The 13,175-nt window shown below is 36.3% G+C and overlaps 1 protein-coding gene across 1 annotated transcript in view; it reads left to right on the top strand.

Moving 5' to 3' along the window:
• The first annotated feature begins 5,928 nt into the window (after positions 1 to 5,928).
• LOC108493380 (BTB/POZ domain-containing protein 9-like) overlaps positions 5,929 to 13,175 on the top strand; it is a 41,374-nt gene continuing 34,127 nt past the window's right edge. Inside the window, exon 1 of the mRNA XM_017806722.1 lies at positions 5,929 to 6,041. Within this exon, the coding sequence (XP_017662211.1) occupies positions 5,999 to 6,041 (43 nt within the window). The 5' untranslated portion in view covers positions 5,929 to 5,998. The remainder of the gene's footprint in view (positions 6,042 to 13,175) is intronic.

Raw genomic sequence — 13,175 nt, 5'->3', positions numbered from 1 at the left:
CTGGAATGTATAAGCAGTGAAAATTAGAGACACTGATTAACAGAGGTAACAGCCATGTATATGTGTAGCAGGTGATGCAGCTAATTGAGATTATGTCCGATTTTTCCCATAGAAGACACAACTTGGTGAATATAGAAGTAATTGGTTGTTACTTTCACTGATCTGTCTCACATCAGACATTTGTTTCACCAGCATGAAAAATGTGTCTTATAATTTCCAGTGAGGCTTCTCTTCTATTTCATGGTGACTGATATATATTTCATGTAAATTTGAATCTTCATTAATAATTTTTAAAATGCAGCCAAAGAATGATCATAGTTAAAAAGTTTGCCTAAACTGTGTGTTGTCAGGAGCAGAACAGATGTTGCACACTTTAGTTATGTCAAAGGAACGCCAAAGCAGTCAGAACTGACATTCCACTAGTTTGAGTGTAATTATTTTTATTTTTTTTTAGAGGTTTTGCTCCTGCAAACATTGCTCCTACTGTTGAACAATTTAAGTTGATGTTTCTTCTAAGTGACATAGTAACTGTTGGCATGACATCTGTAAATCTGTAAATCACTGGGTAGTACAGGGATATAATAACTGTATCCTCATCTCTTTAGTTAAGGAACCAGTTAACAAAACCATTCTTGTCTCAGATCTAACCCACACTTGAATATTAACACTAAATGGTATATCATAAATGTTTAAAATTTATAAGGCAAACTTAGCTTAATGAATTACCTCACATTTCAGCATTCCAAAATTGCGTAGCCAGTTTGAAATTGAGCCGGCAATACTTTGCATCAATTTTCTAACCACCTCCACTTTCAAATCTACACAGAATTGAATCCATAGGTATGAATTTTTAAATCATAAAAATATTGATGAAAAAGATGTATTCCATCATTTTTATGTTGCCAATACTTAGCTGATTTCATTTGAGTATTGCTTAGTACTTTTCTGGTATAATTTCAATGTAGTAAATGGTAGGGTTTCTTCCATATATCATTGGATATATTGTTCTAATACTTTTGAAGTATTTCTTTGTCATATTGTATATAGTCTGATTCCAGGCTAGATCTAGACAGCACTTACTGTATTATCTTTGGAGCAAGAAGTAATTATTGCATGCTAAAATCTCAGACTGGTTGAACGTGAGAAGCTGGGGAAAATGGAAAACATTCTCAGATTTCACTGAGCAGGACTATCCTGTATTTTCTTCTGTTTCTTCAATATGTTTAAAAATGTGAAGGCTGTAATGTATCTGTATATTGAAGCCTAAGCTAAATTGACCCAAAGTCATGAAACTACATCAGAACATAGGATGATTCAAAGGAAACTAATCCTGTTGAAGGTTATCTGTATTTTGGAAAGAATCTGTCTCCATGTCACACCAGCCTGGAAGGTAAGCAGAGCCAGCTTGTGTCTGCTCTCTAAATCCTGTGACCAGTTTGGGCTAGAACCAGACCTTCTGAGGAACAATGCTTTCTTCTCTGTTTGTAAGAGCTACTTTTTTTCTGTAAAATTGAATTTATTAGAGTCCCATTTTATGTATTCAACAAAGGTAGCATAAAGATAAATGAAGGTGATATTTGTGTTTGGCTGCAAAGTCGAATCAAGGGTAGGGTTTAAATGCAGAATTCTTTACATCGAAGTCTTACTATCTTCTTCTACCTTGTTTTTTTATTCATGTCCATTATGAGATCAGATGTAATTGCAGATTTCTGCCCATATGTAGGTGAGTTCTAGGAAATAGAGCTATTTTGGGTTGAGGTCTGACCTGAAACAAAACCAGGCAAGCCAAGTTCAGATTTGACAACTTTAGTGGAACTAGAGATTCGTGCAATGTGAAGATGGAGATTCATGCAAGTGAATTTTTCTGAATTTGGGTTTTTTGTTGTAAAAAAATAAAAATTGGAAACCAGTAATGAAAAACAAAACATTCGTAAGCTCATTATTCTTACCTGTGGAATACAAAATATCAGACTGTGCAAGTCTCACTTATGTTCCAAAGCACATCAGTGTTAATTTGGTTAAATATGTTGAGAAACATTGGATGCTTGGTTGATATACTGCTTATGTACAGTACACAAGCAATTACATGTGCTGTCTAAGTATTGCATACCAATATTTTTAGCCACTTGAATGCTCTACCATGAAATATCTGGAAGCACGTTTTAGCACATTACAAAGAGAAATGTGTTTTCAGACTGCTACCCTGTTGGCTGTATTTGCATTAATTGCAGAGGTGAAAATGTTTGTTACTGTACAGGCTTTGCAGGCGTTACATGTACTTTTGCTGCTAGAGTTCAATGATTTTGTCTTGTGTAAGTTTTTTGTTTGATTTGTCATTCTTGCTTTCAATATTTGCAGCAGAGATTTCCTTTGTTATGCTATAGACTTTACTAGACTTTCCTGTCTAAGAGTGGGAAAACTTGTCTTCTGTCAAAAGACAGATATGCTTTTCAAGTTTGTTCTGGCTTAATTCCTTATTTTATATATTTATTTACGTTCACTGTTTTGCCACATGATTTAATGCTGGCAATAGATTTTTTTTCCTCCTTGTTTTTTCTGTCCTCCTGCCATGGGACTGTTGATTCAGCTGTGTGAGCCTGAAGGATTATACGTTTTAGGGAGTTGTCAATAAATGGAGTTTAGATGGTGTTGAATAGCACTGTTTCCTTTTCCACTAAAAGACAAACAGAATATCTTCAAATGCCCTTGTGTGTTAGGCTGTACCTCATGCATCTTTGTGGCAGTGACTGGAATGTGAATGTTAGTGGGTTTTAAGCAGTTAGGGGAGGTATAAAGTATGTAGGACTAGCACTGGTGTCTCATACCAAATGCTCCATGAAGGAAAATGGAATGCCAAGTTCATAAGAGCACATTTTTTACCTATTTGATTTAGTTCTTTGAGTTTGCTGTTGCTGTTCTTAGGTTGCTTTTATAGTAACTTAGAATGGGTATCAGTGCAAAATACCGGTTAGTTTCCATTATCTCTCCTTATTTAGTCTTCTGTCTCAATATTCTCAACAGATTGGAATCTGTGCTTAATATATTTTAGAGTTTGTCTCTATCTTACTGGCGTTATTATAATGAAGCATTAAAATGACCTCTAGAGTATGCATATTTTTATATTTTGACACATATGTCCTAAGCACTGTTCTGATGTAGGCAGATGAGCTTTGGTATTGGTAGTCCTCCAGGGTATCCACAGCTGAATCAGTGGTATGCTCTGCAGCAGATGTTATCTGAATTAAATGTGTCAGCTGTACAAATGTAAAGAGCAGAAGTAAAACATAATTTAGTTGTTCAGAAACATGAGTATTTGTGGCCACAACAGAGTACACATGTCATAGTTTTGTGTAAATGTGAAGAATTGCTCTGGGAAAAATGGGAGATAGATGAGGGCCATTGCCATGCGGGTGCCTAATTAATCAACCCAGGGAGTCCATTCAAATTTTAGAAGTTTAAAATTCTACCAAGCTCCAGTAGAACATACTGTTTTCCCTCTAGTTAAAACAATTTTCTTGTAAGTGCGGAAAAAAAACCCCAAACCCAACCAGATTATTTTGGTATTCCCATTCTGGGAATTTTAGGACCATGTGTAGCATGACTAACTGTGGCCAGAGAAATCTGTGACATGTAGGTGAAACTCCTATAGCATTTATACTTTCAGTATCCGTTATTCTCAAACAGGGCCAGAAAATAAAATAAAGGGGCAAAATTATCATGCTGCATTTCTGTTCACCTGCCAGGGAAGTACTTTTAAACACCATGAACTGATCAAGGTTTTCTCTTTAAAGAATGATTCAGAGTTTTTTTTTCGGTCTTCCCTTCAGTCTTAGCAGTTGAGTCTAAAGTCCATTAACAGTGGAGCTAGTCCAGCCATTGGATTGTGATTCTGCAATCACACACAGATTCATAGATAACCTTGTGTTTTATAAGCCTGCTTTGCTGATGACAGGAATTTGAACAATTTCTGATCTCACCGAAAAAAGCAATCAAGAAGTTTGCTCTCATAACATGAAAAAACCAAACAAATCAGTTTTAAAGCTAATTATGAAGCAGTTTCTTGTGTTCCTATTAATATTGTTACTTTGTTTATTCTCTAAACTCTTTAAAGCAAGGAAGCATAACTGAAGGATGTCAAAGTATCTCTCCATTAGTAATGCTCTGTTGGTTAGCCGGGAGTGTGTTTTGTCCAAGCAGCACAACTCAGTCAATACCCTTCTTGCCTGAGAGAGACGAGGGAGTCTCTGTGGCAAGCCAGCCTCCATGTACACTTAAAAATATTCCAAGATTTTTCCTGTATTTAATTGAATTTTGTGCTTCTGAGGCTGGAGAGAACAAGAACAGTTACCCTTCTCAAATCCTGGACATTACCTGTGTGTTTAGCGTTCATTAGGGTTACCTGTGCTTGTGAATTGACAAAAGAAAGTAATCTGGTTCACGTGGGCAGGTCTGGGGAAAGAACTGCTGTTTCCCTGACTGTCAACCAAGATTCCTGTGATGGTCTTTGCAGGCACTTGGCACAGTTATGTAATAAGGGCTAAATTCTGCTTTACTCTTAAGACGTAGGTTCAACTTCTTTATGAATAATAAATATTTTCTTCAATTTTGCTACTTTATGTTTTTTACACAGAATAATTTTCGGGAGATTTGCTACTGTGATAATTAATTGATCCATGAGTTAATATTAATTAGGGAATAGTATTTAATTCTTTTTGTTAGAAGTCATGATAATTAAAATTTCTAAATGAAATTTGGAGGTTGAACATCAGCACACTAAATAGCTATGAGGGTTGCTTTATTGTTTAAAAAAAAAAAAATCACAGGACTGAAAAATGTCTTGATACAGATTCAAATTGATCTATTGAGAAACACAAGCAAAAACGATGCTGTTGGGGAATGGCCATGATGTTGGAAATATAATTATACTGTGTAAGTGAAAGATTGTTTTATACCACAGACCGAGGATATTGGTTAAGATTCATACATTCTGATACTCATTGAAATGAGTTAATTCCATACAAAGTTTTCTGCAGTGTGGGTAACCCATTTTGTGGGGTAGTGGTATTTGGTTCAGGTAGTTTTCTGTGTTGCTTGCTCAGCATTTATTGAGATGGCGTACAATATTCCTTTTAAGATTTTTCAAAAAGTATAGTAAGAACTGTTGAGTCTCTTCAGAAAATGCAGAATTGGACTGAATTGAGGTTAATGGTTGCTCATGGAAGGTGAAGCCTTTAGGGTAATACAGCAGGTGAGTAGGTCACAGTGTTCAAGAGCAGCTCTATTCGATTTGCAATTAGAGTGTAGAAGTGTAAGTTATACAACTAGGAGTGAAACCTAGAGTTAGTTTTGTTTCGTAATGTTTGAATGTTCAGAGATTTTTTTTTATTATTATTAATAAAAGATACACCAACAAAGAAATTGATATCCTATACCGAGTGTTAGAATTAGAAACAGTCATAATAAAATGGAATTAATTTTTGGCTACTGAAGAAAACCCTGATTGATTTGCTGTGTTTGTCCTGGCTGTATGAAATCTTTCACAGTGCTGAAAATTTGTTGGGGAAAGGATTATTATTTTTATTATTATTATTTAAAACCTCCTTGAGGACACATATGCACTAACAGACCATTTCTGAAGCGGAAGGTCCCTCACTTTACTTTTCTTGGCAAATTAATCCAGAACGATTTTTAACAGATTTCACATCTCTTTAAAGATTTTTTTTAATTAAATTGTAGTGTAACCAGCATCTCGATTAAATGCAAACTTGCTGTGAAATTTTTAGTCTTTTTACTCCTTTTCTTTTTTTAAACAGTTACTCAGTTCCTATAGGTCTGCACATTTTAGTCCAACTGAATCGGTTACATTTTAGTGCACAGAAGTTTGTCATGTTTAACTTGTGCTATTTACCTTTTTTTTTTTTTCCCCTGTAGGTATATTCGAATTGTTGGGACCCACAACACAGTGAACAAAGTTTTCCATATTGTGGCATTTGAATGCATGTTCACAAACAAATCCTTTACTCTTGAGAAAGGTCTGATAGGTAAGAGATGAAACTATTTTCCTTTTACATGAACTGTTGCGAATGCTTGTCTTTTAAAGCTAACCATCACTCCACTCTTGCTCCTGTTTCCACACAGAAATCTCTAATTTGAGTTAAACAATGCTGTAAGCATAGAATTAGTTGGGCAGTCCTTGTAACTTCTTTGAAATTCCAGTTTTGTGGATTAATTAATGATGCTGCAGGAATGCTGAAGTTCAAATTAAATCAACTGCTGCTGACAAAGCTACTGGTAATTGAGTCACTCTGCTGACAGTCTAATTTTTCGTTGCATGTCATAGTATGGTTGCTCTTTCCTCCCACTCGGTTAGCCCAAATTCTTTTACAAGAATGGAGTAACCAGAGCTATTTATTGCAGTGAAGATGGATTTGGGCATTTAGGGACTCTTATACAGCCTAGTTTCAACTGCTGAAAGTAAACTCTCATGTGTTGATTTTCCCCCAAAGAGTCGTAGACATGCTTAGCCATGGCAGAACGTTATATTGGCTACTATTATTCTCAGAACACCATGTTGATGGAGCTCTGTTAGCTCTGGACATCTTATATAATACTGATTTAAGTACCTTGACATTACTTAAGGTAGAAATCCCCAGCAGACCAACACTACTGAATGATAAAATATGTCACAGTAATATCTAATACCAATTTTTTTTAATAGTTCAGAGTGGCTTGTGTGCTTTCTTCCATCAGATCCTGAAGTTTATTGGAAAGAGTATTATGTGCCTTTTAGTAGTTGTCTAGATGGGATTTTACCCAGTTTATTAATTCTGGCATGAAATTGAGAATTTCAGCAAAATTCTCAGAATTCATGCTGATTTGAAATATATATATTTAAAGTATGCACCTACGACAGATGGAAAGGAAAACAGTTTTCAAAATAGGATGAGATGTTTATTTTTTTCCCTGAGAAAACTGTAATATTTACCTGTGAAAAACTGAGGTACAACTCTTTTCAGCCTGTTCCCTATGAATTATAAAAAGGCATTGCACAGTTACACTTGATCTCATGATGTTTGATGTGAAATTTCATAATGTTTCTTTGGAAGCATAGGACAAAGTAGCCTGGCAAATCACACTTTACTGTTTTTTGTTATGTAGCATAAGCTGTCCAATAATGCAGATCAAATCAATCCTCTTTGTTTTAGGCATTTTGCAAGTAGCGTTGCATCGCAAGTAGCATTGCAATTGCTATTGACAAGAAAATAGAATAAGCAGTAAGGAAGAACTGTGTTAAAAGAAAACATCTACCTTCAGTAAACTTGTTAGCAGAGAAACAAAGTATTTGAAGTTTATTAAAATCTTTAAGTTAAATTTCATATTTAGCGCTGCTAAATGCGAATTTTTAAAAACTTCAGACAAAATCAGTTACTGTGTGCAAATAGCTGTTGCATATGTATGGATTTGATATCAGATTATCAAACTTAATTAGCAAACGCTTAATTTAGGACTCAGAGTCGGGGCCCCTGGTGGTCTAGTGGTTAAGGTGCAGCACTTTCACCGCTGCGACCCGGGTTCGATTCCCGGCCCCCCGGGCAGATGGAGCTCGTCAGCCCTGTAAGGCAATCCATCTAAGAGAAGGTCACTCTAAAGAAACCTACGTTCTGAGACCCTCACTGCCACTGTCCGAGTTTCACTCGGCCCCGGCAGATGAACCTCAGGATTAAAGGGTGGGCTCAGTTCAGCGCACGCTGTGTCTCACCTAAAAAATCCACTGCGCAGGCTCGAAGGGTTAATGACCTTTCCCAAATCTTCGCTCGCGAAGACTGGCCATTATATAATTTAGGACTCAAATAACATATTTGCTTTCCTTTTTTTTGTGTTAACACAAAGTTTGTTTGTTTGTAACAGTAGGCAAGGCAGTGAATCCATGCATGTTTGTGGAAGTGTACTTGTACTGTAATTGACTCATCCTTCATAGACTCAATTATATTTCCTGGTTGAGTGATCATTTTGGTGAGATGAACTATTGATCTGCTTTAGCATTTCATAATTTTCAGAGGTAATCTAGGGTGTGGAGACTTCACATGGCTTTATTAAAATTTCTCCATTTTTGAAAACATTTTTGTAGTTACCGGTAAATAGGGTTTGGACAGCATAGTACTATCCATTGGTATGAATGGGGATCGGTGGAACTACACTGTTGTTCAGTGTGGGTCATAAGCTGTTATACGTGTAAGTCATTTGAAGTGACCAACAATAAGGAAAGAAAGGCCTGTAGGTCTCTCACAGCTTTTTATATTTAAGGGATGGTAGTCAATACAATTAATAGAAAATTAAAAGTAACAATTTAGTGAGTAGTTAATTGAAAGCAGGATGTGGACCGTCCTCCAGTTGTAAATGAGGCAGCAACAGTTGGATACATGACCCTGAAGAATTTATGGTGAGAAAGGTAGAAATGAGAAGAGTTAGAGGTTAGTTGAGAGCAGTCCAGTTGTGAAAGAATGCAGGGACATAATGGCTGTTCCACCGGAATTTATGGCTATCAGTATTGCCTATTCAAAAATATTCTCAACAACTTTGATCCAGCAAAATAACCTTATATCCATTTAGTACTTTGTTTTCCATACCTCTGATGATTACCATAAGGTACCATATTGTCTGGCTCCTGTGATCAAGCAGACTGTCCCAAGGTCCACTTCTGTAAAAACTCTGTAGAACTACCAGTGATATAGTTAGCACAGATTTATTTTATTGCTGTGATGAGAATTTGTAATGTTTATTTCTGTTTCTGCAATGACGGGATAGGGTAAAGTGAACTGAAAGCAGTTAGGAAAGTTCCATGAAATATATGAAAGTATAGTATTCAGAGTAGGTTGCTTTTAAGCTTGACTCAGTATAGAAGCTTTCATCTTCAACCCTTGAAAAGCAGTTCATTGGGTTCATTGCTTATCCCATATGATATTAAATATGGTATTAAATTAGATTAGAACAAATACAGCTGCTGTTTCTATAAGCTGTTTTATTAAAAAACAGAAATATTGGTCAGCCCTTGAAGGCCGTTTGACCCTTTTCAGAAAGACTTTGTGACCCTTACTTGTACCAAAACAACACTGAAGATAATATGCAGAGACTTGGCCATTTGAAAACTCATTCCAATAAATAAGGCCTCTGAGGTATTTGTTTAGGGATCTTATGTGGAGACTTCAGAGTAATTTTTATTTTTTTTTGAAAGCTATCCAACTTGATCAGAAAGCTGTAGGCAAAGAGGGTAATTTTTCAGCCATATTATTACTGATACACAGTATCTATGTAATGGCTGGCACTGTACAGTGACGATTAGAAGGCTGGTAAACAAATAATAAAAATGAAGTGCTGTTTCATGATAACAATTTTATATTGTTGTGGTTTTGCATACAAGGTTTTAATGAAAAATTATTAACTTGATATATTACATTTAAAAGTTAACGTGGAAGATGATTTATGCGGTTATTTTACACAATACTGGATGTGGTATTGGCATGACCCAATGGTGGCTGAGTAGTAGTTTTGAAGTAAAAGTAGCAGAAAATTCTCTTTCTAGGGCTGTGTGGTGTTTTAGTGTTGGTTTACACTTTGCTGTTTCACGGAATGAGGCAAGTGACAGAAATTAATTCAATCACATGAAATTATTCCCTAATGCAGATGTTAGGGTTGAGATGTAATTTTCTATTTGGCACAGTATTATCTCTAAATGTGTGAGTTAACAGTTTTACATATTAAATTCATGATACTGGCATAACTTTAATTTAACAAGGATGTAAATATTTTTTAATCTCAAAATCATAGTGCTTGCTTTTAATAACTTCTGCTTCTGACATTTTGAATGGTCTTTAGACACTAATATTTAATCTGGAATGCAAAACAAAAGAATGTTTTCACAAGCAAGAGGCATACTTCTTTGGAGGTAAAAGCAGTACCTGGTGTGTTGTGATCTGTGTCTGCCCAGTGGCAAGAAGTTAGAACAGCTTCTGTTCAATACCTACTTTGGTTTCTGGGGTTTTTTTCCCCATCTAAATATAGGAAACAATTCATCTTTTCTGCCACAAAGGGAAAAATTTGATAACCTCACTTAGTCCTTTAATCACTACTCAGTGCTGAGGGACAGTCAAGGACTATGTGGGGGTGTGAGTTTGACCAACCTACTGGCTGATTTTGAGCCTGGTTAAGGTCACAGGAAGTGCAATATAGGCGGCTTGTATGTGAAGTAGTGTTTGTCTGTAGTCTGTCTCAGTCTATCAGACTGTCTTCTAACTTCTACATTACAGATGAAAGGGAGAACAGTGAATAATGACTGAAAAGCAGAAGATGGATATAAAACAATGGAATGTCCTTGGTCACCCTTTGGGGAATGCTGTTCAGCACTTAGGAATCATTGTGAACCTTCTTTTTTGTGCTGTTCAATGCCTCAGGAGAACTTGTTTTAAAACGGAAAAAATGCGAATAAACATTCACTTGTCTTTGGCAGTTATTTGAAACAAAACAAAACTAAAGTAAATGTGTAACAGAGAAACCAGTCATATCAGTTTCCTAGTGTGTGATTCAGCTTTGTAAAAGACTGCTTTGTCTCTCTCTAAGGAAGCAGTGAGAGATGCTATTTTTGTGTCTAGTTTAACGTTAACTCCACACAAAGCTATTGTATTTTGGTTTTTTCTCTTTTAAAAAGGTTAGCATTCTTCCAAAACGATGCAGGCTTACCCAGCAGTGTAAGTCAGCTCTGCTACAAGCATAGCCTTAAGAAATTATGAAAATTTGAAGATGATCTAAATACTGCAGGGATTTTTTTTTTCCCTCTTTCTACAAGGACAGTCACATGATTGGTTTAGTTACTAGTATCCGTTTTTCAACAGAGTTCTGTTCATATGGTTCCAGTTCCTTTTTTTTTTACTTTTTCTTTTCTTTCTATTTTCAGTGCTGCAACAAGGGATATGTACTTCCTAAAACAACTGTTATTTCTGAAAGCCTTCTTCAGGCATAATGTTTAATGAAAGAGCCCTGTAGCAGCGTATTGGTTGGGAATTAAAAGTATGGCCAGTTTAATGACTTGAATGTTTTCTTCTAATTTATTGGATCAGAAATCATGAGCTCTAGCAGATATCATGTGAAAAATCATCCTTCTCTGAAGTTTTTTCAAATCCGTAGACAAATATTAGTGGGGTTTTCTTTTCCAGATAAATATGGCTTGCAGAAAGCATTTCACTGAAACAGGTGGAAATGCTTGTTGATATTTGTTTGAAGTTGATATTTCTTAAGCTCTTGATTTCTTGATTACGGATTCAGATTAAATGTAGCAATTCCATCAGTAAGTTTCAGCTCAAGAAAATAAAAAAGAGTGTGTAGAAGGAGAGACAGGACTTTGTGACAATAATTTTAATTAACTGAAAAGTCTGTAGATTTCGTATTTTATTCTACCATTTAGCAAATAAACAAAAGCAAATTCATATACTCAATAAAGATTAGACTTAACAAATCTTTTGGCATGTGGAAAATAACGACAGCAAAATGCCCAATATCCTTTTATTCAAAACAATATGATCAAACCCTGAAATAATACTTGCATCTTTAATTATTATTTTTGTTTAGTATCAGCCTTGTATTTTCTAGCCATCGCTTTCTTGTGAGAAAATTTATGCCAGCTCACTAGATGTTCAGGTAGAGAAGGAATGCAGTTTCACAGTTAAATACAAAGCAATTGAAAGCTGTACATTTAACAGATATCATCATGAGAGGAAAATCACTTCTTCATGTTAACTAAAACAGAAATTTATTCATTCCGGTATAATTTTTTGTTCATAATTTCTTCACAGTGATGATTTTGTAAGTTTCCAAAGAGAATTGAGTAAAATAAACAGTTGTGTTGCTGTTATGATCCAGTTATTAAAATTATTAGAAATGCCTCTACCCAAATTTAGGTGCAAACAAGACCAGATGCCAAAGTCAATATTATGAGTTTCATTTAATGGTAAATGTGAGGCAGAGAAAGAGAGATAGAAAGAAATAGGAAACTGGAGGCGGGGGAAGAAAAAAACAGAGAGAGATTAAAATAGAAAAAGTATCACCACTGTGGAACCCAGCAGTGTCCCATTGGTCCAGTCCTTCTGCTCTTCATGATGGTGAGGGTCCTGAAAAACATAGCCTCTAATGGATTAATATATGTTCAGGAGATGCCCAGGCACCTCCCCTGAGGGTGGGGAGGAAGCTTTGCAGTCTTTTGGGACAGGCACTGGATTTGTTGCCTCATTTGGTTCACGTGCAGTCCTCTGGTGGTAGAGAAGGCCTCAGGAATAGTTGGGGGTGGCTTTGGGGATCTTTGATGGTTTATGACCCCCTTATCAGCTGCCTTTCATGTGAGTGTCCCATGTGTACATGGTCTTCCCAGAGCAGGGGTGTTCACACCTTTGGTTTGGTGTGGAGAGATTTCACCATCACACACCCAAAACCCTTCTCCACCACCCCCTGAGACCAGCTAGCGCTGATTCTTAACACAAATAAATTCTTTCCTGAGCCTTGTTTACTTCTCCTCAGACTTGAGATGACTAGACAGGAGTCTTAGCTCAAGTCCCCAGTCACAGTCCAAATTCCAGTCAGGAGACATTGGAAGGGGAGGATGCCTCGGTGGTCACAGACAGGCAGTTGCTTCTTTGCAGTTTGACAAAAAGTCTGGATTTTGACGATGTTCAAGACATTACTGACGTTTCAACCTATCGCAGTTGCAATGGTACTTTAGCTGAGAACCTTTGACTGTTGTCTAGAGTGCAGTATAAATATATTCAACAGTCCATAATACCTTAAATTGCTGCCTTCCTATTCTTCTGTTCCTTTCCTAATAAACAAAGAGACAGTAGATCTGCTGTCTCCCTGTTTTAGTAGTTGTTTTAAGGGTCATTAATGGCTGTTTTTTTGAACTGGTACAGAAACCCACTTCGTTCTGTTCCTTCCTGTACTGCAAAAAGTTATTTGAGGATTTTCTGTCATTTCCTCACCCACCCACATTAGCCAGTTGATTGTAGTTCAGTTACAGTAGATGGACAGAAAGCAAAAGCTGACCTGTCCAAAATGGGAGATAAAAGGGAATATCCTATGCTCAGATGTGGAAGCCAGTTGGCAGCAGCTGCATTAAATTTTTTTCTCAGTACTTC

This window comes from Lepidothrix coronata, unplaced genomic scaffold, assembly GCF_001604755.1.
Source record: "Lepidothrix coronata isolate B3197 unplaced genomic scaffold, Lepidothrix_coronata-1.0 Scaffold16, whole genome shotgun sequence".
NCBI classification, from domain to species: domain Eukaryota; kingdom Metazoa; phylum Chordata; class Aves; order Passeriformes; family Pipridae; genus Lepidothrix; species Lepidothrix coronata.
This window is presented reverse-complemented; position numbering and strand designations above follow the sequence as displayed.